This window comes from Zootoca vivipara, chromosome 9 (genome assembly GCF_965207765.1).
Source record: "Zootoca vivipara chromosome 9, rZooViv2.hap1.1, whole genome shotgun sequence".
Lineage (NCBI taxonomy): Eukaryota > Metazoa > Chordata > Lepidosauria > Squamata > Lacertidae > Zootoca > Zootoca vivipara.
Genome location: NC_142592.1, coordinates 34,840,024 through 34,863,045, shown reverse-complemented (window position 1 = coordinate 34,863,045; position 23,022 = coordinate 34,840,024). Strand labels below are relative to the sequence as shown.

General features: G+C 38.3%; 1 protein-coding gene across 3 annotated transcripts in view; it reads left to right on the top strand.

The window, feature by feature from the left end:
- The window catches only part of CEP290 (centrosomal protein 290), a 48,320-nt gene that overhangs the window by 9,260 nt on the left and 16,038 nt on the right, over window positions 1–23,022 (top strand). For 2 of the 3 annotated variants that reach the window (XM_035127262.3, XM_088651823.1), the window contains 27 exons: window positions 68–190; window positions 2,138–2,261; window positions 3,126–3,298; window positions 3,865–4,027; window positions 4,844–4,944; window positions 5,061–5,148; window positions 5,715–5,827; window positions 7,694–7,778; window positions 8,088–8,230; window positions 9,173–9,337; window positions 9,730–9,879; window positions 10,342–10,457; window positions 10,990–11,092; window positions 11,458–11,688; window positions 12,076–12,249; window positions 12,649–12,760; window positions 13,351–13,556; window positions 14,401–14,552; window positions 16,151–16,262; window positions 16,391–16,846; window positions 17,479–17,643; window positions 17,830–17,937; window positions 18,021–18,155; window positions 18,893–19,162; window positions 19,592–19,699; window positions 20,553–20,752; window positions 22,659–22,872. In XM_035127262.3, the coding sequence (XP_034983153.3) occupies window positions 68–190; window positions 2,138–2,261; window positions 3,126–3,298; window positions 3,865–4,027; window positions 4,844–4,944; window positions 5,061–5,148; window positions 5,715–5,827; window positions 7,694–7,778; window positions 8,088–8,230; window positions 9,173–9,337; window positions 9,730–9,879; window positions 10,342–10,457; window positions 10,990–11,092; window positions 11,458–11,688; window positions 12,076–12,249; window positions 12,649–12,760; window positions 13,351–13,556; window positions 14,401–14,552; window positions 16,151–16,262; window positions 16,391–16,846; window positions 17,479–17,643; window positions 17,830–17,937; window positions 18,021–18,155; window positions 18,893–19,162; window positions 19,592–19,699; window positions 20,553–20,752; window positions 22,659–22,872 (4,290 nt within the window). Of the gene's footprint in view, window positions 1–67; window positions 191–2,137; window positions 2,262–3,125; window positions 3,299–3,864; window positions 4,028–4,843; window positions 4,945–5,060; window positions 5,149–5,714; window positions 5,828–6,209; window positions 6,771–7,253; window positions 7,347–7,693; window positions 7,779–8,087; window positions 8,231–9,172; window positions 9,338–9,729; window positions 9,880–10,341; window positions 10,458–10,989; window positions 11,093–11,457; window positions 11,689–12,075; window positions 12,250–12,648; window positions 12,761–13,350; window positions 13,557–14,400; window positions 14,553–16,150; window positions 16,263–16,390; window positions 16,847–17,478; window positions 17,644–17,829; window positions 17,938–18,020; window positions 18,156–18,892; window positions 19,163–19,591; window positions 19,700–20,552; window positions 20,753–22,658; window positions 22,873–23,022 lie in introns of all 3 variants that reach the window. The other variant, XM_088651824.1, reaches the window with a different exon arrangement.

Genomic DNA, 23,022 nt, shown 5'->3' with positions numbered 1-23,022 from the left:
CTTATTTCAGCTACCTTTTAAGATTTATGTTTTAAGATTTTCGACCTCACCATATTCTACTTTGCAGGGAATCTTGGCTTCTAAAGATGAAGAAATCATTGAGTATCAACAAATGATGTTAACTCTGAGAGAGAAGCTGAAAATGGCCCACCTTGATGCTGACAAGAGCAGTGTTATGGCCCTCCAGCAGGTAGTTTTCTGTCCAGTAAGAAGAAACCAAACAAATATTTGTGTTAAACAAACATCTGAAATCAATGCACGAGTATAGAGGACAACACAATGAACAGAACAGTTTATATGTCCCTGTTTTGGAGGGGAAATATTACAGATTTTACCATCAATATATATGCTTTCAGTGTACAATGTAATCTTAATAATACTGTACTAATAATAATTTTATTATTTTTACCCTGCTGATAGGTGGCTCACAGCACATATCAGAACATACTAAAACATCTAACTTTAAAAACTTCCCGATTCACGGCTGCCTTTATATGTCTTCTAAAAGTCTTAGAGTTGTTCATTTTCTTGCCATCTGAAGAGAGGGTGTTCCACAGGGAGGGCACCACAACAAGAAGGCTCTCTGCCTGGTTCCCTGTAACCTTGCTTCTCACAGTGAGGGAGCCAGCAGAAGACCCTCAGAGACACCTCAGTGTCTGGGCAGAACAATGGGGGTGGAGACGCTCTTTCAGGTGTACTGGGCCAAGGCCATTTAGGGCTTTAAAGGTCAGCACCAATACTTTGAATTGTGCTCAGAAACTTACTGGGAGCCAATGTAGGTCTTTCAAGACCGGTGTTATGTGGTCTCGGTGGCTGCTCCCAGTCATCAGTCTAGCTGCCGCATTCTGGATTAGTTGTAGTTTCCGGGTCACCTTCAAAGGTAGCCCCACATAGAGTGCATTGCAGTAGTCCAAGCGAGAGATAACCAGAGCATGCACCACTCTGGCGAGACAGTCTGCGGGCAGGTAGGGTTTCAGCCTGCGTACCAGATGGAGCTGATAAACAGCTGCCCTGGACACAGAATTGACCTGCGCCTCCATGGTCAGCCGTGAGTCCAAAATGACTCCCCGGCTGCACACCTGGTCCCTTCAGGGGCACAGTTACTCCATTCAGGACCAGGGAGTCCTCCACACCTGCCTGGCTCCTGTCCCCCCAAAACAGTACTTCTTTCTTGTCAGGATTCAACCTCAATCTGTTAGCCACCATCCATCCTCCAAACACCTCTAGACACTCGTACAGGACCTGCACCGCCTTCACTTGTTCAGACTGGTTCCTACTTATGGAGTAGGTTCACTTCTCCGCGTGTTAGGATTTTAATAGGTGTTGTAGACCAGAAATGTATACCTGTTAAAACAGTGCTGTATTTTCTAATGAGCTGCATGTATTAAAACTGAACCATATATATATATCTTTCCTGTATGAACTATACCTTCTTTCACATGTTTACATTTTATTATGTTATAATCTTATATTATACCCAACTATGTCACACACCGAATAGATACACTGAAACCAAGGAATTTAAATTAACTCAAGATGATTGATTTCAATGGATCCACTCCAAGTATAACTAATGGTCTTCCGACACTAAACATTTAGCTCTGAAGTTGAGGGTCACTATTCAGCAATGGGGTGGTGGTCCTATTTGAAAGCATGCCAACTTCTTTGCCTGTTCCTACCTTGGGGCCTTCAACAGTGAACGGCAACCTCTGTTTACGTTTTGCTTGTCCTTTCTCCAAAAGCGCAGAGTGAGGGGGTTGGTAACACTTCTCCCTTCCCCCAAAATCTGTGGACCCCTGGCAAACTATCATGCTGTTATTTTAATGTGGAAACATCACATGCATGCACTGTGCACCCATAGTAACTAACATGTGGCTCTTTGGCATATGTTACCCTAGAGTAAATTATGAAAAAAACCCTTTAAAAAGTTACTCATTTTTTTATGATGCAGGATGTGCATTTTATTTTTACCTCTCTGCTTTTATTTTTGCTGCTTTTGCCTTTGCTTGTCGTTCTTCTAGATAATATCCGAACTCTATGTTGTAAGTACGCCTGTTTTTCTTTTAACATTGATCTTTTGTTTGTTAATGGCTTACTATCAGTGCTATTAATTAGGTACCAAATTATATTTTTGCAGGGTGTGCAAGAAAGAGACAGTCAGATCAAACTACTCACGGAACAGGTTGAACAGTATACAAAAGAGATGGAAAAGAATGCAATGATTATTGAGGACATGAAAAGAGAACTTCAAAGGGAAAAAAGTAACTTGTTTATGTGTTTTGTGTAACTTTAGCAATATGTTTTGATTAGATTTGAAACTGGTTTTATAACCTGGTTAAGACTCAAGTTTGGTTAGTGTTAACTATGATTATTGTCTGTGCTGAACCCATTCATCATGATTAATACTGTGGATTTTGTGCATGAGACAAGAAAGCACATATTCCTGTTGATCACTACTGAGTGGGAGGATTATGTCTGCATGGTCTCATAATGATATGTTTCAACCAGTCAGAGGGCCACATCCAGAAAAGGCCAGTCCTCTGCAGGCCACTTCCACAAGTGGGCCAAACCACCCACCAGTCAATCACCTGAGTTAATATGACATCAGGTGATTAAAACTTCAAGCCATGGCTGTGAAGGAACATTCTTCCTTTCCTGGTAGCTGAAACTTTCCCCATGTCTGCATCAGAAGATGATTGGGATGGAAGAGGTAGGTATTAGTTATTCCAAATGTCCTGCTGGATCTAATTAAGCCTAGAGGTTCCCCACCAATGGCCTGAACCTTTTATGGATATTTCATTTCCTGTTGTATGTCTTATGGTGCATTTATGAATATAAACCATTCTTCCTGAGGTCTCACATGTTCCACAGGCAGGTTTATCTTTATAACTGTAGATGTTCAACCTTCCTTTGGAGAAAACCTCACCCAGTTTTGGTCCTGCTTATTGCATGGAAGCAAATTCCTGCTTTTGTATGCAACACTGAATATTTAATGCTCTCCCCTTCCTGGATTAGATATATATGATGGGAAGGAGGTTTGATTAATTGTTACTCGCTATGAGTTTCTCTCTTAATTTTCATTCGCTGTCACCAATTTTCTATGGACGTCTGTTGTATCTTTTTAGGTCTGCCATCTTCTGTTCAACAGGGCCATATTGGGGACATCCAAGGGAAATTACATATGTTGGAGCAGAAAACCAAAGAAGCTGAAATGGTAGCAGAACTTGCAGAAGCTGATGCAAGGGAGAAGGACAAAGAACTTATTGACACTCTGAAACGAATGAGAGATTATGAATCGGTATGTAGTTTGATTTGACACAATACTCTAAAAGGGTACGGAGAAGACAAGTAGCAGATTTGTTAATTAGGTCACACGTACTTTTAAGTCCCCGAGGTGATGAAAGAGTCTGTCCTGGAGTCCTTTTCTTTATTTATAATTTCTGTCCATGCCAGATCTGCCCCTTCCCTTGATGAATATATAAAATTAGCCAAAGTTGTTAGACAGTGAATAGGTCGATGTCTTGTGATCATGACAGCAGAACCACAGAAAAGATGGAAATAAATGAAGTTTAATTATGCATATATATCAGGCCAGTGGCCCATCTAGTCCAGCCTCCTGTTCTCATAGTGCCAACCAGATGCCTGTGGGAAGCTTGTAAGCAGGATCTGAGCACAGCAACCCCCTTCCCTCTTGTGGTTTCCAGCAGCTGGTATTCAAAAGCCTCCAGCAGTAGAGGTAGAACATATCTATCATGGTTTGTAGTCTTTGATAGCCTTATCTTCTGTGAATTTGTGTTAATATATTTCTTGGTTAATCCATTTGATTAATGCACTCCTTAGTTTATCTGCTTTTCCTTTTCTAAGGGAATTTATGGCCTGGAAGATGCTGTTGCTGAAATAAAAGTTTTGAAAAAGCAAATTAAAATAAGGGATCATGAAATTGAAACATTAATTAAAGATGTTAACAAACTTGAACTTAAAATCAATGATTTTCTTGATGAAAATGAAGACCTCCGTGGACGACTGGGTATGTATCATGTTAACTCTTTAATTTAATTGTACAGTGGCCCTTAGATAACCTTCCTATGGCCAGGGGGACTGCGAACTGAAGGCATTTGATCCTCTTGTGCTGCTCCATCCTTTTCCATTTTCCCCTTAATTATTTTATTCTCACTGGAAACGGTGGAAGTGAAATAAATGGGACTGAACTACCCCTGTTCCAGGGCTATCATACTCTCTGGTTTAGGAACATGGTGGGACACTGGAAAGGTGTTGGTATGCCCCAGCAAACCCGTATTTTTAGACACTGAAGCTCCAGTGTTAGGACAAGGACTGCAGAAATTTTTGTGGCAGTGCGGAAGGACCATCTGACATCATGTAATCATAAGGTTGGGTCCTCTCTCTCCCACTTCCCTCAGAGCAAGAGCTTATTATGACCCCTGTGCCAAAAGTGGAAAGTACAAATAATTACAGAAGAAGTAGTCCCTCACTGCCATACCAGGGACAGTGTGAGAAATGTTTCACTAGGATTTGAGAGTTGGTTTTTTTGCCATTGTTAGGAAGCATCTAGAACTGTCACCTACCTAGTGCATGTTCATAAGTGAATATGAGACTGCAGTTAGAGAATTCTAGAGCATATTGCTGCCTTTAATGAACAAGCTGAAAGCAATGGCTGAGGTCTGCTCCTAGTGTGGCTGGCTAAATGAGGATCTTAGCAAAAATATCCAACTAAGTGATATGTAGGAGGACAATTCGCTCCCTAACCTATATCCCTCAGGCCATCATCCTTGACTGGAATTCTTCTAATTGAATATACAAATTTCTGCAATTTATTACATTTCAGGTCTTGATCCCAAGACAATGATTGATTTAACGGAATTTAGAAATAGCAAAGCACTGAAACAGCAGCAGTACAAGGCTGAAAACCAAATCCTGCTGAAAGAGGCAAGTGATAAATGGACACAGTCATGATTTCCTTGTCTAAGCATCTAAGCTGATTCATCTTCATACCGTTTCAATAAGATTGAAATAATAATACTAGGCATTTGAATACATTACAGATTGAAAGACTAGAAGAAGAGAGAGTTGCCCTGAAACAACATATTCGTAAACTGGCTCAGGAGAAAGGAAGAAGAGCTGCAACATTGGGTAGGCTGTCTCTGAAGTTACTTTGTGCCATGCAGCAAACAATAGATGATTCCAGAAGAACATCTTCGTTTATCTCTTGGAACAGTCTGAATAATGAATTTTTGGTACCGCTGAGGCAACGAATTAAACAATCCTTCTGAAATCCATTGAACTCTTATTGGGAATCTAGTGTGGTCTTTGGTTTCTATGACAGTCCTAAACAGATGATTATAGCATTTGCCTTTGAATATATATCTGGAGGGATATATATTCCCTAGGTAATCTGATCTGCTAAATTGTTGTTTCACTTAAGCAATATCTACCTCCTGTGAGATCTTGGCATCTGGGCTGGCCAGTTCCTATCTGTGTTCTATCTAGCCCCCTTAATCCCTTCCTAAATCAGGTTGGATGTGTGAGGACCAATGTTTTTGTGGTGCAGGCTCCTCAGAGATAATGAGAGATCTTTCTTTTAACTTACAGAGTTTTTTCACATGACTTGCTTTTGAGACTTTTTATCATTACTACTGAGGTCAACCTTGCATTGTTTTTAATTTTAAAGTACTGCTTGTAAACTTTGTTCTGTTTAGGATTGGATACAGATGACCTACAGCTGATTGATACCTTTACTGAAGATCTGAAGATGAGAAGGAGTAAATTTGAGTTTATGAGTACAGTTAATGTTGATGAAGTTAAAGAAAGGGTAATGGCTTAAGTTTTATTCATTGTAAATTCCACTTTGACTGATTTCTTAAATTGGAATATCATTGGAGTATCTTTTTTTATATAAAGCATTGTATACAAAAAAATCTGTATTGAAGTTATTTAATGTGTCGCCATCTTGTTAATTGCTTTCATGTATAATGAATGCTAATCCTTATTCTGTAAATAGCAGTTAGTGTATTACAGAAAGAAAAGCATGGCTTCTCCTAAAACAATACTCTTTCCCCTCAGAGTTGTGGGAGGCAACAGAGGAAAAAAGTAAAACTTTGAGGAATGGATTGAGAAGATCTGGAACGTGCTAAAAGTTCATTTCTCTGAAAAAGTGAAAGCATATCTTCTTTTCTTTTCAGTTGAGTTTTCAGCTTGATTCAGAGATACAAGTGAATGATAACTATGATGGCTCCGAGTCTTTTACAGTAGAGGAACTTTACAGTTCTGTAAAGCAGCAATCTAAAGAAATGCTAGGGACAGCTTTATGTCCGGTCAGTTACAGTGAATCGAAAGAACTGAGAGCAGACTGTCCACTATCATTTTCTGCTGTGCAAGGGAAAGAAAGGGCTAGTAAAAGACGACAAAGACAGGAAAGGCAGATGAAGAGAACTGAAGCATCTCGTGTTCGGACCCTGTCACTGGATTTCCAGGAAGGGCTGCCTCTTTCTCTGCTTGGAAAGCCAGTGTCCTCCTATGTAGTGCAGGAGGTCCTGTTGCGAGATGAGAAGGACAATTCTGAAATAAAATTGTTGGATTTAAGAACTGATATGAGAGAGATGGGGAAAGACCAGATCTATTTTCCAGAATCATGGCCAGTAGAACACGTGGATGAAGGACTTGATTGTGGCCTGCGAATGAATGCATATCAGATAGATCGAGTTGAGAGTCTTATAAGGCAGTTGAGGAGTGAATTAATGTTCCTTAGGTCAGAGGTGAGACATCTTCATATGTGCTTAAATTTGTGCCTTCTATAATTGATTTGTTTTGTTTTGTTTATGAATCGCTTCATTTGAAACATCTTGAAGCGATTACCAAGTAAAACAATTTCATATTTAAAACTAATCCACTGCAATACAGATACAGATAAATGTGCCACATTTGCAAACATATATGTTTTCTTGATTAAAGGCACAGAAACTGGGACTTCAGAAACTGGAACTAATTATTTGTCACTGTCTGATGTTAAGATTGGCTGTACTCGCACATAAAAGTGCTTGAGAATGGTGGTATCATTGCATCATTATAAAAAAGATCATCCCAGTAAAATGGCAGTGACTGTGTTATTGATAGATACATTGTTGTGATTCATTATGAAAGGCAACTACAAATAGTTAAAACTGAATTGTGAGGCTTATAGAATGTAAAAGTCTTTAGGAGTTGAAATTCAAATGCATTAATAATTACTTGTTCTCTAGAACGAGCAGATATTGAAAGACTTGTTCGCCAAGAATACGCTGAATAAAAGTGCAGAGCTAGAGCTTGACAGACACAGGAGCCAGGAGTTTGAGGTAGTTCAGGGTTTCCCCCTGAGATAAAGTCATGATAGTCCATATTAAGAGACTAATAAGTATTTTGCTAATAACTTAGTATTCTTTGACTGAATATACTGTCATGCAAATTGTAGTGTTCCCTTTTCACAAAAACATTCTTCTTATTATTCTTTCATTACAAAAACATTATTGCTGTTTTGTTTGAAATACATTAAATGTAATATGCTGTCATACATTGTTCAAAATGCAGATTAGATATGATGTTTTATCTCATTTAACATTTTTTTCAACAATTCAGATTAAAAAATGAGCCTTTTTAAAGTTCTGGAAACCCATTTTTATGGTAATTCTGTTTTTATTGGCAGAATAACTACCTTACCAAAGAATTAAATGAACGTGACAGGGACTTGGAACAAAACAGGGCTGTGATAGCCAAGTTTCAATTGAAATGTAAGCATAATTTTTAATTTACCTATACAATAAGAGTGCTAAAGCAATGGTTAATGAATCAGGCAAAAATACATCATCTTGTTGTTTTGTTTTATAAATCTTGCAAACCTTGGATTTAAAAAATCCAAATTTGAAATTATTTTTTGAATGAATCATTTTGAGTAACAACTCTTGCTAAAATTCATTAATATCTCCTCTTGGAAGTGTGGATACCATAACTAGAAACCCAGCTGAAATACATATGAGCTTGCAATTGTCTATTGTAAAGTGTGTGGAAGTGAACTATATGTACCGGTAATGTAATTGCAGTAAAAGAATTGGTACAAGAAAATAAGCACCTTGAAGAAGGCATGAAAGAAATCCTACAAGCTATAAAGGACATGCAGAAAGATCCAGGTGTGAAAGGTGGAGAAACTGCTGTAATCATTCCTAGTCTGGAACGATTAGTAAATGTAAGTCTGTCTTTCATTACTTACTTAGCTTAGCTGAATCTGTTTAGCTGAAAGCGTTAAAGGGATTTCATGATTGGTTGCCGTATGTACATAATGACACTGGTATGAGACGATAAAGGAAATTGGGTTTTGGAGGGGAAAGTTTATGCTTACCAAATACTTTGAACGGGTTGTAGAATTTTTTTTAAAAAATAAGGGCAGCAAAAATATAGTTCAGGTGCTTGCAAACTCGTGTTAAAATTCTAAGGATTTTGCTTCCTGCCTACATAATTGCCATCTGGAGAGGCTGTTCTCTCCAACTATGACATGGTCCGCACTGGAAGGCATGGGGTATCTCTCTTGAGCCTTTCTCACCCCTCTTCAGCAAATGGTCACAGGGCCATGACCTAGTGTGAAGAGCCAATCTGCGTTGGTTTTCTCCCTTTGACAGGCAAGGTGGAAGAAAGGAAAGACTGAATGGATGGGCGTTGGGATTTGTAGCTTGGACTGTTGCTATAGTCTGCCCTCGGGGAATCTGCTTTGCATAGTAGTCAAGCTGCTGTAGTGCATCGGCTGTGCAACTTGAATCTTGTCTGTCCTGTGTACTAAAATGCTATATAAATCATGTGGTAATGGAATTAACTGTTGCAGAAAAGGTCCGCCCTCCCCATACATTCGCCATATGTAGAATCACACTTTTGCAATATTCCCTTCCAATGCGGTTTTATTCCTCATGCAAATAGCATGTTTTACTCTTTAAATGGCCAGATTTACTGTTTGGCTTTATATAATTTTAATTGAACTTGGCGTGCATTTGTTAACAGAGGAATCTAGGCAACTGGCAGAGTGCATGCTATGCAGGGAAAAATTACCAGACTTGTATCTCCATGTAGGGCTAGGAGAAGAGAGTTTAACTTCATGGAAAGCACTTATTTTCTTTTATGGTGAATCAATTGTTGGCAGGCAATTGAATTAAAGAATACAGAAGGAAGCTTCGATGCTAGCATACATTTAAAGACTCAAGTTGACCAACTAACAGGACGAAATGAAGAATTAAGGAAGGAACTGAGGGAAGCACAAAAAGAAGCAGTGAATTTTTCCAATCAGCTTTCAAAAGCAAATGCCAAGGTATGCAGGCTATCAGCCTTCAAAAGTAGCCTAGGGAGCAACACAAAGTGAAGTACACATGGGTTTCTATCCACAGCTCCTCATATGTGTCATGCAAGATTTGATTAATAGACAAAGGTGAAAGAGTGCTGTTTAGTGTGAGAGATTATGGGTGCATACTGTGACCCTGATAGTGATGCTGTAACTTCTGCACACCCAAACAGCTGCTCATCTGACCATCACTGAAAGCAGCTTTTTAAAAATTGTGGCGCTTCAGAAACATTTTTATTTGGTGTACGTTTTCTGGCTAGTAATGACAATATTTTGCAATACATGTAAATGATATGCTTAAAGTATTTAAACTTTTTCCAGTGATTCTTTGCGCCCTATTGTTGCTTGCTTATATGTTTCAGGTTGCCTGTTTAGAAAATGAGATCCATTTGCTGCGGCAATCAGTAGATGCCGGTATGGTGTTCAAAGCAGTAAATCTTCCGGAAGGAATGGCTCCATCTAGTGTAAACATAATTAATTCACAGAATGAATATTTAATATACCTTTTACAGGTAAATACTTTAAAACTGACTAGTGAGTGTATCTAACATGTTCACCTCTGTCCATTCTCTTTCTCTTTCTCTTTCTTTCTCTCATATGCATGCATATGAATGTATATTCCATGGTGGTTTGAAAGACATGCAGTATTTTAATGAAAAACAGAGCATTATATATTCAGAGTTTCTTATTCATGTCAGTTCAGTATCTCATCGATGGTTTTTAAAGTAATAGTGAAAGGAGCAAAGTCCTGTTCACAGATCTTTTATATAACCTTGATATTATCATTTTAGATGAAAACTGATATTACATCTTGAATTGCAACTTTTTCCATAGACAAATATATGTGATGCGGTCAGTCTTTGTAGAATATTTTAATTCAGAAAGCGTATAGGAAGGCACTCCATGCTGTATAACATTAACATTAGAATTGAAGCTGAGATATGTCATACAATTAATTTTATGTGTATCATTAGGAACTGGAAAATAAAGAGCAGCTGCTGAAGAAATTAGAAGAAGCGCTAGAAGATTATAAAAGGAAAGTTGCAGTTGCCCGACACCAGCAAGGCTTGCTGTATAAAGAATATCAAAGGTATAATTGTTGCTCCTGAGGATGATATCTTGGTATAGTATCCAAAGAAGGTGAATTACAATAAATAAGGTATATAGGTGAATTACAATGAAACCATAAAATCAAACACTATAGTTAAGATAGTGTATTTTTATCTTTTTTGGAACGAAACTAGTATTTTCCCCCCTAGAAAACAGTTATGGTGCAGCAAAATAATGTTATTTTAAAAAAATAAATTAGTACTTAATAAAAATAATGTTTATTAATACAGTTTATTTATTCATAATAAATAAAAATTAAAAGGGTTTCAAATACCCTTAATAATTCTGGTGCCAAATATCAGCACTAGTACATAATGCAGCCATTCTCTGCAATGATGGAAGTGTTAACTTGCTCTTTCCACAATCTGTTTCCCCTCCATTGGCAGCTTGTAAGTCTTTTGATCTGAACTTTCAGACTTCAGATTTTACCTAGCACAATATGACATAATAGTTGCAATAATGTGTTTTACAAAAAGGAAAAGAAGCTCTAAACATTCATTTACTTATTTTAGTGAAAGGGAACACTGGCATACTGCTGGTGAAAAAATACAAGAAGAAAAGAAAAGATTGGAACATCAAAAGGAGCAAGATGATGTAAAAATAAAAGAATATTACGTAAGTAGAGATCCTATATTGATGGGCTTGTGTGCCAAGAATGACAAGTTCCACATGAGACTTTCCCACCTCCTTCCTGCTATGAGCCCTTTTATCACCTGAAAAGCTGTTTCTAAAGGCTGGATTATTTTTTAAAAATAATGTGGGGTCTGGCAAGGTTTTTGAGGGGAGATTTGCAGCGATTTCTCTCATGCCAAGGTCTCATCTCATGCAATTCTCAGGAGTGGCTTTTCCAGGAGTGCATAGGACTGAGAGGAGGGGGAGAAGATGCCTGTTATGCACCAATGTATCTGCTTCTGTTTAGCTAGATCAAAGCCACTGACTGATTAAAATACGTGCCAGTCACATTTTTAATCTTCCCACAGAATTTATTAGATGCACTTGAAAAGGATAGCGATGACTTTAAAAGGCTATTTGCGGACTACAGTAGAAAAATAACTGTTCTGAGGGTAAATGAAAGGTCACTGGCAAGGCAGTACACAACCGTACTTGAAATGGAGAAGCATCTCCGGAAAGAGAATGAGAAGATGAAGGCCGAGTTAATAGCTGTGGAGACTGCAGTTGGAGAAAAGATCGGCCGTTTGCAAAGGTTCAAGGTATGTATTATATATCATGCCAGCTCTACTCACATGGCGATTGTGTGCAAGACACTTTTGTATGCAAAGCAGCAGTGAGGTTGTGCTTCCTGAACCATTTCCAGCATCACATCCTCAGGCATGGGTCATATTCCTACTCAAATCAGGTTTCCTGATTGTGTGGAGCCTCAACACTTCTCTTTTTCAATAGGATTTACCATGTACTCCTTCCAAGTGTCTCTGCAAAATCCAAGCTGTTTTTGCACTTTTCAATATACGCCACAGCTATTCTCACAGTACAGTTTGGCTTCTATATTCCTAGTGACCTGCTGCGGTATTTTTGAATGCACTTTCAGCATTCCTCCTTTTTCGAATGCCATATAGACTGTTTCTTCTTTCTTTGTTCAGGAAATGGCAACCTTCAAGATCGCAGCATTGCAGAAAGCGTTGGATGATTGTGTACCTCTGAATGATCTGGAAATGGCTAATAAACAATATAACGAATTAACGGCTAAATACAGGGATATGCTACAAAAAGATAACTTGCTTGTTCAAAGAACAACTAACTTGGAGCACTTAGAGGTAATACTACCGGTACCATGCTACTTTGAGATAACTTTAGATTGAGTATCTACATTTCTCCACCTCATTTTTATGCTGGTGGTGCAGGTCCAGCAGGATTTGAAAGGAAAACAATATTTTTATTGTCCTCCCTAAATACTATTGCAGACCGCTAGTGCTTTAACTATAGAAACAGAGAGGGGAGGATATACTTAGGTGTGATCTTCTTAGTGCTCTCTTGTAAAAGCTACTTACACTTTAACTTAGGAGAAAGCACTGTATGGATGGGTCCCTTTTCATTGGTGTCTAACGTTCTCTCTCTGCTTGCACAAAGCAATCTTTTTGTTTTGTTTTTAAACCATTACTATATTTTGTCTTTAAATTGTTTTTGGTGTGCTACATCTTGCCCATACCATATAGCGTGAAAATGCATCCCTGAAAGAACAGATTGAGTCTTTTAACAAGGAGCTGGAAATTACAAAAGAGAAACTTCATACAATTGAACAAGCTTGGGAACAAACAGCAAAATTGGGTGAGTGCATTGTATATTATGATTATTTTATTGCAATGAGATGATACATATTTTCTCTGTAAACCTAGTATTTTAAAATGTTGAGTTGAACAACATTTTGAAACACAAGGAAGCCTTATTCTTAAAGAATCCAAACATTCAATTGAAAGCTTGTTAGTATTCTTAAATAGTATTCACACAAGCCTAGAAATTTTTTAAGGGAAGAATAAAAGGGAAAATGATGTTGATCTCAATATATTCCCAAAGGCATCTGTGATCATTAATACAACTTACCTGTTATTAGAGTGTTTTACTTGCAAAGACAACCCTTGTAGTCTATCAGAAGTGAGATATCCTGTCAAGATTCTGCCAAAGTCTGAAAATATCAACCCAGTTCCTTTGATGAAAAAGGGAAGTAATAATACCTAAACAAGGTAAAGGGCACTTACAAATAATACTCCAGCTCTGAACTATGCAAAAGAAGATGCTTTAAATATTTTGAAAAAGTTGAAGATTTCTGCCTCTATTCCATACTGCAGATTTTATATTGTTTTCTTTTAAAAATGTGTCTGTCACTAAAAATTTCCCTTTATATTATTGTCAATTTGTAGGAGGAGACAGTGCTACAGATAAGGCCACAAAAGCCATAACAAACAGTGAGATTGTTTCTATTTCTAAGAAAATTACTATGCTGGAAATGAAAGAACTAAATGAAAGGCAAAGGGCAGAGCACTCTCAGCGAATGTATGAACACTTACGGAACACATTAAAACAAGTGGAAGAACGTAATTTTGAACTGGAAACAAAGTTTGCTGAGGTTGGCTGCTGAGCTGTGGTTACATAGTTTGCTTAAAGTGTTGGAAAATGTATTAGCATACTGTTCTCTTTAACATTTAGTATTTAGCATACTGTTCTCCTATCATTCCCTCCCCCCCACCAAGTTTCTTGGAGCTAGACGCATTTAGAGATTTTGCTCTGTTTGAGAGACGCTACTGAGTAAGGTGGAAAGTGTACATATAAGGTTGACAAATTCCTAACACCTGGAATAAATGGCTTTATGACCAAGCCAAACATCACATTAAACTATCGTTAGAAATAAACTGTGGATCAGGCATCCCCAAACTGCGGCCCTCCAGATGTTTTGGCCTACAACTCCCATGATCCCTAGCTAACAGGACCAGTGGTCAGGGAAGATGGGAATTGTAGTCCAAAACATCTGGAGGGCCGAAGTTTGGGGATGCCTGCTGTGGATTAATGTGGATATACTGGATGTTGGTGTAGTCTGCTGAAAGGCTCTCATTCCATTTCTCTCCCCCAATTAATTCTTGAGGCACATCAACTAAGAAGTGGTGTTTTTTGGCAAGTTTGTCACAAGCTGAATCCACAGTGTATGATGGTCTGTAGTTCGTGTTTGTAAGGCTCCTGTATCTTGAAGTAGTCAGAGTAGTCAGAGCAGGTGGAAATTCAGCCCAGGAAAGACATGCTGGTGTCCTACATTACAGCCAGCTGTGATTGCCACGAGTCCTTGTAATCCTGTCAAAGCGTGCCACAAACACCTGATGATGCATGTTGGCTACCCATGTACTAACAGGTTGTTGTTGTTGTGGACTGAATGTAGCGTTCAGATTCTGAATATATTTACCAAACCTGCCATGTCTTAGCTTACAAAGATCAACCTTGAAGCACAGAAAGTGGAACAGTCTTTGCGAGATGAACTGTCAAGCAGTGTGAGTAAAGCAGTCAGCGAGGCAGATAGATGTCGAATTATGGACCTGGAGAAAAGTGAAACTGAGCTCAAGATTGAAGTATCAAAGTAAGTTTAAAGGTTCTTGCATTACTCTGATTTCGGCCCTGCCTAGAAGAGGTGTGTGTGTGTATGGGAAGAATACTTCCAATTTTATTTGAATTTCCCTCTAGAACTGCCCCCCTCTGCCTTTATATGCACACACATGTCATGGGAGCCTTTTAAAGGGAAAATTGTGGGGAAAGACACTGGTTTTTCACTTTAAAAATCAACCGTTCCTCATCCAGGAGCTGCTTTATGACCTGGGGGAAGCTTAAGGAGTAATTGGGAGGTCTTTGGGGAAGATTTACAAAGGAAATGTTGAAATTGTTCACACATGCTGCTCTTTGGAGTCTAGTTTTGTTTAATTAAAAGTTTATCGGTCATTTTTTTCAGGCAGCTTTATGATAAAATAATCAAAGGAGTAAACATACATGCATCATTTTATTTGTATTCTGCCTTTCCATATTTAAAACCATGCTCACAGTGGCTTACGGCGTGAAAATATTTACATCATTACAAATTAACAAAGGTAGAAATAAACAACAATTAAAACACATCAGAAAGTACAGAAGTACACAACCAAATTGGAAATATCCACACTAATCATAAGTTACAAAAATAAAGATAGAAAAACAATATCACAACCTAAGAGTCTGTTCAATAGCCTCAACTTTTGTAGCTGAAGTCCGAGGTGGGAAAAGGCCTGCAATGCTGAGTGTGCAGGTATAAAATATATAATAAATATATAAAAGCATTACAAAAAAAATTATACAGCAGCAACTGAAACCTATACAATTCCGCAGAATAGAATCTATAAAAAAAAACCTGCATGTGTTTATCATAGTGGCCTGGATTGCACGTAATGTGAAATCATGGTTTAGTGCTGTATGGATGAAGCTCAACGAGCCCAAATGAAGTGCCTGGCTTAAATGAGCCCTGCTTCGCCTTTGTATTCAGAAGACCTCTGCTAAGTTATAGTTTCAATTTTACAGAATCTTGGCTTGGCGTTATGCACAAACCAAGGATCAAACAATGGTTTCACAAGCCAGCAGTAGAACCTAGGGTTTGAAAACGGTTTCTTAGGAAATGTACCTGGTTGAAATGTAAACCTAAGAGTATATAAAAGGGAAACTAAACTCTGAAGATGTCCTTTCCCCAGACCTTGTAGAAGAATGAGGGGGAGTGTTGGGAGCCAGATCCTTTGCTCAGGCTTGCTGTAGCTTGTCCGCATAGCTTTAAACCATGTTGCATGTGAATGCAACCAGTATGTGGTAGGCTATAACTTAATGTAAACAGCTCATTTATAGCATCAAAACTCAGTAGTGTTGTGTGACACAGCTATTCCATGTGGCACTGCATATGGACCTAGTGATAGTGCTGTTGCGACAATGTTCCAGGTTTTAACCACATTCTCAACCTGTAAACAGTCTTCAGGCATCGAAAATCAAGCAGCTTTTTTATCTGCTAGACATTTTAATCTGCTAGCCTTAAATGTGCAGCAGTTCCATTCAACATATATCCTTTCAGTACTGTTTTTATTATTTGCATATTGGGGGAAAAGGAAAAAGGGAATACTGTTACCCTTGCAGTATTTTTTGGTAAATCGGTTTCACTTGTCTTGCTAGGCTAAAAGAGCTGTCTGATATTGCCAAGATGCAAGTTGATGCTTTGGAGAATCGCCAGCAATCCAGAGAGAAAGAAGTGGAATCGCTCAGAATGCAAATTTTGGATTATCAGGTATGGGCTGTCTCTGCTTAGAAACATAACCATTCACTCCTATGACACAGACAATAAGCCCAATACTATGTAAATGCTTGGTGAATGCATTTGATTATATATATATATTTATCTTATTTGCCATTTAGGCACAATCAGATGAAAAAACACTTGTTGCAAAATTACATCAACATATCGTGGCCCTTCAGGTTAGTGAAGCCACTGCTGTGGCCAAGTTAGAGGCTGTCGTGTCAAAACTTCAGAAGATGGAGGTGGCTAATATGCGCCTAGAGCAGAAACTGGATGATAAAGAGCAAGCCTTGTACTATACTCGACTCGAGGGGAGGAATAGAGCTAAGCATCTCCGCCAGACTGTACAGTCACTGCGACGACAATTCAGTGGTGCTTTGCCCCTGGCTCAGCAGGAGAAGTTCTCCAAAACTATGATTCAGCTTCAGAATGACAAACTTAAGACTATGGATGAGGTCCAGCTTGCTCAGCAGGAGCGCCGAAACGCAGAGAATAGGGCACTAGAATTGGAGATGAAATTAAAAGGATTAGAAGAACTAATAGCCACATTGAAAGATACAAGAGGAGCACAGAAGGTTTGTGATATAACAACTTTAAATATATATTTGAGAATTGACTCTCAGTTCAGACAGTTTTGGGGTTTATTTGATTTGATTTTTCACTTTTATTGCCTTGATTAGCCAAGAGGTAAAAGCAGTGTCTGCCTTTAATTGTTCTTGTGTTGGATTGATTGGCATTCTGTCAATTGACGGAATGTCAATTTCCACTCTAAAAATGTCAGTCACCCCCCATTTGAATGTGTGTTGTATTCCATTAGTGCTTCATCGCTCAGATTCTTTTGTATTCATATTTAATCATGCACACATTCCTCATTTTGTTAATCTGGGCCAAAATGCAAAGAATTCATGAGATGCTTGCTTGTGCCTCCACCCATGCCATAGCTGCCAAGTTATCCCTTTTTTACAGGGATTTTCCCTTATGCTGAATAGGCTTCCTCGCGAGAAAAGGGAAAACTTGGCAGCTATGACCCATGCACCAAGGATTCCACATGGTTATGTATTTTTTCCTTTCAACCAAATTCTCCTGATTTTTGAGAGAAACTCCACAATGAGCTAGTTCATCTTTTTTTTCTGCAGTAGTTTGGCACTATTTGGAATCAGCTTGGTCCTTAAATTGTTGTCAGATTTGGTCATTTGTGTATTGTCAGGTAATTGAGTGGCATATGAAAATTGAGGAGCTTCGTCTTCAGGAGCTTAAACTGAACCGCGAATTAGCCAAAAAAGGGGAAGAGATTAAATATTTGAACAATATCCTTTCTGAATACGAACGTACCATTAATAACCTGGAAGAAGAAATTGTACAGCAGAGCAAGGTACAGAAAAGCATGTGGTGTTGCACTATTGGGTTTTTTTAAAAATTAATATAACTTTAGAAATTCTGCAGAGAAAACATGCAGTTTTGCTGCATGTTTCGTGAAAAACGTTCCTGTATCTAGCATAAATTTGTGCTGCTCTCAGTGGCTGTGTACAGTTCTTATTAAACCCCTTAAATCTTCTAGTTCCATGAGGAGCGGCAGTTGGCCTGGGAACAAAGAGAAGTAGAATTAGAACGTCAGCTTGACACTTATGACCGTCAGCAGAAGGACATAATTAGAACCGCTCAGAAGGTACCTGATTTCATACTGATAAGTCTTTGTATTGACTGTAGTAATGGGAAGGAAAACTATCCTTTCTGATTCCTTCTCTGCAGTTTGATGAAGCTACAGGATCAGTTCCAGACTCTAGCTTGCCCCTTGCACATCAGCTTGAGCAAGCTCTAAGGAAAATACGAGAACATGTCCGAACTATCCTGGAAGTGCAAGCCACCTGCAGATCCTTAGAAGAGGTGATTTGATTGTTCAGATAATTGAATCATATGCATTTAGTCATTTATAGAGTAGAGATTTTGCCTCCGGCAGAGGAGGGTATCTTTAGTTGCATTGCTCCTTCCTCTCACTCCAGAAGGCAGCACGGCTGTTCAATTTTTAAAATCTTTTTTAAAAAACCTTTTTATTTATTTATTAAATTTATACGCTACCTTTCACCCAAGGATCTCACAGTGATTCACAATGTAAAAATATAAGATGACAACATAAAATTCATACAGTAATAGAACAAAACCAACAAAAATCTGAATAATTTCTTCCACAAACACATTTAAAAGGCCACAGAATGTTACTCAGCCAAAGGCCTGGTTGTAGAGAAACATTTTGGCCTGGCACCTAAAGATATGTAATGAAGGCGCCAGGCTATCAGGTTGGGCTTTGACTCCACCTGGTGGTCAAAGGCAGGAACAATGTCTTGGGAAGGGGGTAGCTCCCAGAATGCATTTCAGTTGCTCCTTCCTTTGATTAAAAGCAGCTATGCTGTGATGTTCTTTGCTGGTTGTCTAGTTCTCTTGACCTAAAAGAGTGTGTGTGTGTGTATGCAGCTATGTCTATTCAGGTCCTGCCCCCGACACTTGTTTTTCACAGTTCCCCATTTGCCTTTATTTCCCCACTCTTTTCTCCATGATTAAAAAGAAGAAGAAATCCTCTCAAATATTTTTGTCGTTTTTGGTAACAGAGGTTTATTTTAATACAGAAAGTGAAAGAAAAAGAAGCTGCTTTGTGGAAAGCGGAGCAAAGTATCTTATCCAGAGACAGGGTCATAAATGAACTGAGACTTCGATTGCCAGCATCATCAGAGAGAGAGAAATTAATAGCAGAGCTTGGACCAAAAGAAGAGGACTCTGCTGCCTCTGCTCGTGCTCTGAAAATTGCACACCAGACAATTGCAAATATGCAAGCAAGATTAAATCAAAAAGAGGAAGTGTTGAAAAAGTACCAACACCTTTTGGCCAAAGCAAGAGAGGTATTTACAATACAAAATGCATGAGCTGTTATTGTAAACAGCCCTGGAAATTTTGAATTGAAGAGCTTTGTCGAATTTTTTAAATAAATAAATGCAATGCTGGGTTACACAGGGCCATTTGAACTGGGCAGTGATGGCACAGAGGTGCCATTTGTGTGAATTGGTGTTTCCAACACGATTTTAATTACTTGGGACTGCAATATTTTGAGTGCCATTCATGGGGGAAAGTCCTGAATATGTAGCATAAGGAAGTAAAAGAAGTTATAAGTGACTTCTGTGTTTGGAAAACCTGAAGAGTATTGCCTTTTGTAGTGGACATCCTTTTCAGTCTCTTTTGCATTTAGCGTGATAAGATTAACTGTATTTGAAATTTTTGTAGAATAGAATGGACACAGAAACAAATATATATATATATTTTGCACTATTTAGGAACAAGAGGAAATTGCAAAGAAACATGAAGACGATCTCAGAGTGCTACATCAAAAGTTAGATTTACATGCTGACAGTTCTTTTAACAAATTCAAGCAAACTGCATTAGTAAGTATAAGTTTTTGTTCATGATTTATGCATTTGAGAATTTGGGGAATAAAGAGAAGATGGCGACAGAATTGAAATATGGTGATTTCTTATCCTTTTTGGCTTGGATCCAGCAAACTTCAAATGTATGGTAATTTGTGGAAGCTGTCTTTTTACAGCTGCCCACCCCACTGTCAAAACACTGGTCCCATGCGTTGGAGACAACCTTGGGAATTATGTTCAGGGTTTTTTTTAATAAAAAAAAGAGAGGAATGCATATGGAGTGGGAAATCAACGCAAATCACTGTCCCACCCATTGAGTGAGCTGAATCACTCACATCAAGAGCCCTTGGGATCCAGCCATTGAGTTCCATCAGGCTTCCACTGATTTTCTGCAGCCTTTGGAGCACCATTAGTGACGAGTTGACATACGAAGCTCTTAACGATCTGGGCCCAAAATTTGCAGTGATGACTTCATATCCTGTGACCGTGGCCCAATGTTTAAACCAACAAAGGTGCCTTTCTGATGATATAATCAGTGCCATAGTGTACTGCATTCCTGATGATAGAAAAATAATAAAACACACACTGGTAATAAAAAAGATCTCTGAAAACAATTTTTAGGAATTTTTGTAAAACATTATTTTTAGGCAAGCTATTGATAGGGCTTCACAGCATGTGAATGAAAAACATGGTTATATTGCAATAATTTGCCAGTTAAATGAGAAAATAAGGACAAATGAGCCCATACCTCAACTTAGCTAAGGTGCAAATATATCATGCATCTTAGCTTATGCATTACATATGAGTTAAACAGAAATATCAAACAAACAATGGAATATTTGTTCATTAGATAACCTGTTTTGTTCCACAGGAGTTGGTGAAAAAGCCATCTTTAGCTGTCCCAGCAAATAAACATTTAATTCGTCTGGCAGAGATGGAGCAAACTGTAGCAGAACAGGACAATTCCCTTGCATCCCTTCTGAACAAATTAAAGAAAACATCGTCCGAATTGCAGAAGCAAAAGCAGATTACTTTGGCAAAAATTAAGGAATTTGATAACATCAGGGTCCAGTAAGTGTAGATTAGAATTATACTTCATTCTGTAAATGATCTGCTGAGATCTTGAGAGTCTTCATGTTTCATTAATCTTTAGAAAACCTTGGCTAAAATATATACATAATCGTAGAAATAAACATTCAGCTTAAACATAGAGCTCATTATCATTATATAAAAATAATGGGTTATTTTTGTTTTAAGGAGTACTTCATTGGTGCCAGGCAAAAATGTTCCTTTTTAACCAGGCCTTTGGTTGACCTGATCAACATCCCATACCCTTTTAAAATGTGGCTTTTTGGCAGGGAGGGGGTGTATTGTTGGGTTATTGCTTTTATTTTTATTTTATATACTGCGATCTTTTTATGTGAACCTCCCTGAGACCTCCAGGTATAGGGCAGTATATAAATACAAGAAATAAAATAATAATAATACATATATTTTAAAGGTATATTGAAAAGATCCGTTAATTGGGCAGTATCCAACTAACAGTTCTTCTTGCACAAGCCCTTTTGGCTGAACTATGGGGCTTCCTCTCCCACCAGGCCCCCCAACCTGCTCTGGGGGAACGCCAGAACATATTTATGGACCGCATGGGGAGAGTAGAGGGAGAATAAATTTCATTGCTTGGGCTAGTGGATCTGCTTCATTGGATACCACCCTTTGGTTTTTATAGGATTTCGTTAAAAGAATAAAATTGGTTGTAGTCCATAGCCTGTAGTCCTATTTAGTTCAGCTTCATATGTAGACAGTATCCTTCCCTCCATAATTAACCTTCCTGCCACTGGGGTTGTTATATAGTGTCTTTTTTCCAAATTAGATTTAGGTATACATGACTGGATTGTAACTGCTTGCCCTCAAATTACTGGAAGATTTAGTCAGTTGGGATCCATTCACTGGTCTGTGCAGTCTATGCATCACAGAATCAGTGTATAGAATAGAATAGAATAGAATAGAATAGAATAGAATAGAATAGAATAGAATAGAATAATAATTTATTGGCCAAGTACTACCAGTAATATACAGTACTTGGAATTTTGTTTCGGCTACATTGCAATGTAGAAGTACTTTATACAAAGTGTGCAGAACACTATTTCAAGATCACCAGTGGAGTGACTTCAGAACAGGTTGAGGTGGTTGTAGGTGCCTCTGGTGCCAACTGAATGGCACTAGTTGATAATGCTTGACTTTCGAACCTGCTATAAAACTGATTCAGGTTGTTTGCCAATTTTTTTGACTCTCTGAAGCAGAAGAATATGTTCTCTTATTTTCAGCAATGTTCTGTAAATTCTTCCAAAGAGTAGCCGAGTCCCTGTTGAGAATTGACTCTGAATCATAGGTTCGTTTTGCCACTTTAATCTCTTAAAAATTTAAACAGTTGGGTGGGGAACCCATGGCCTTCTAGATGTTGCTGGACAACAGTTCTCATTCTCCTTGGCTATTGACTTCGCTGTATGGGACTGATGGAAACGGAGTCCCACAAGATCTGAATGGCCACAGTTTCCTCATTTCTGAGTCACATGCGTTAGATTCAGCTTTGATAAACCCCCATTCAAACATGAAACTTTACGAGCAGACATCTGGCAGAGCTCCCAGGATTTTTATGTAGTGGGTGGTGGCATGGACTACCCTGATAATTCTCCTCCCAAGCATATGTTTTGAACAGTAGATTTTTGAGCCACAAGGTAAAATAAAGTGAGGACATTTGTTTGTTAATGAGCTATGAAGAAAATAAATGAGAGAACACAGCTGACTTTGCTTATCACAAAGACAGTTTGACAGTGTTTTGCTCCTCTAGGCTGCTGTTGGGAATAATGTATAATTATAATCGAAACGATGCAATACTTCAGCCTAGTTAGTCCACCTGGAACTCGCTCAATTATGCCAATGGATGTCATTATTATTTATTATTTTGCTCTGCTAGGCTTGAAGAGAAGCATGCAGCTGAAGTGAAAAAATTGAAAGATGAAGTGGATGAGCTAAGGAGTTTGTTGTCACAGATGGAGAAAGAATTACTGAATGCAAAACTGGAGCTGGAGGCCCAAAGAGAAGCAAATAATAGAGCTCCAACAACTACAATGAAAAATCTAGTGGAACGGCTGAAGAATCAGCTAGCCTTAAAAGAGAAACAGCAGAAGGTAAGCATGGAAACTAGTAATTGTGTGTAAACCAGCTCATTTTCTCTAACAAATCAGAATTATTTCAATTTTTATTGTGAGTCCCTCTCTGCAGGGACCTACTCATTTTTCTTACATACAGTGTCTAGTATATTTTAGACACTTTTGTGA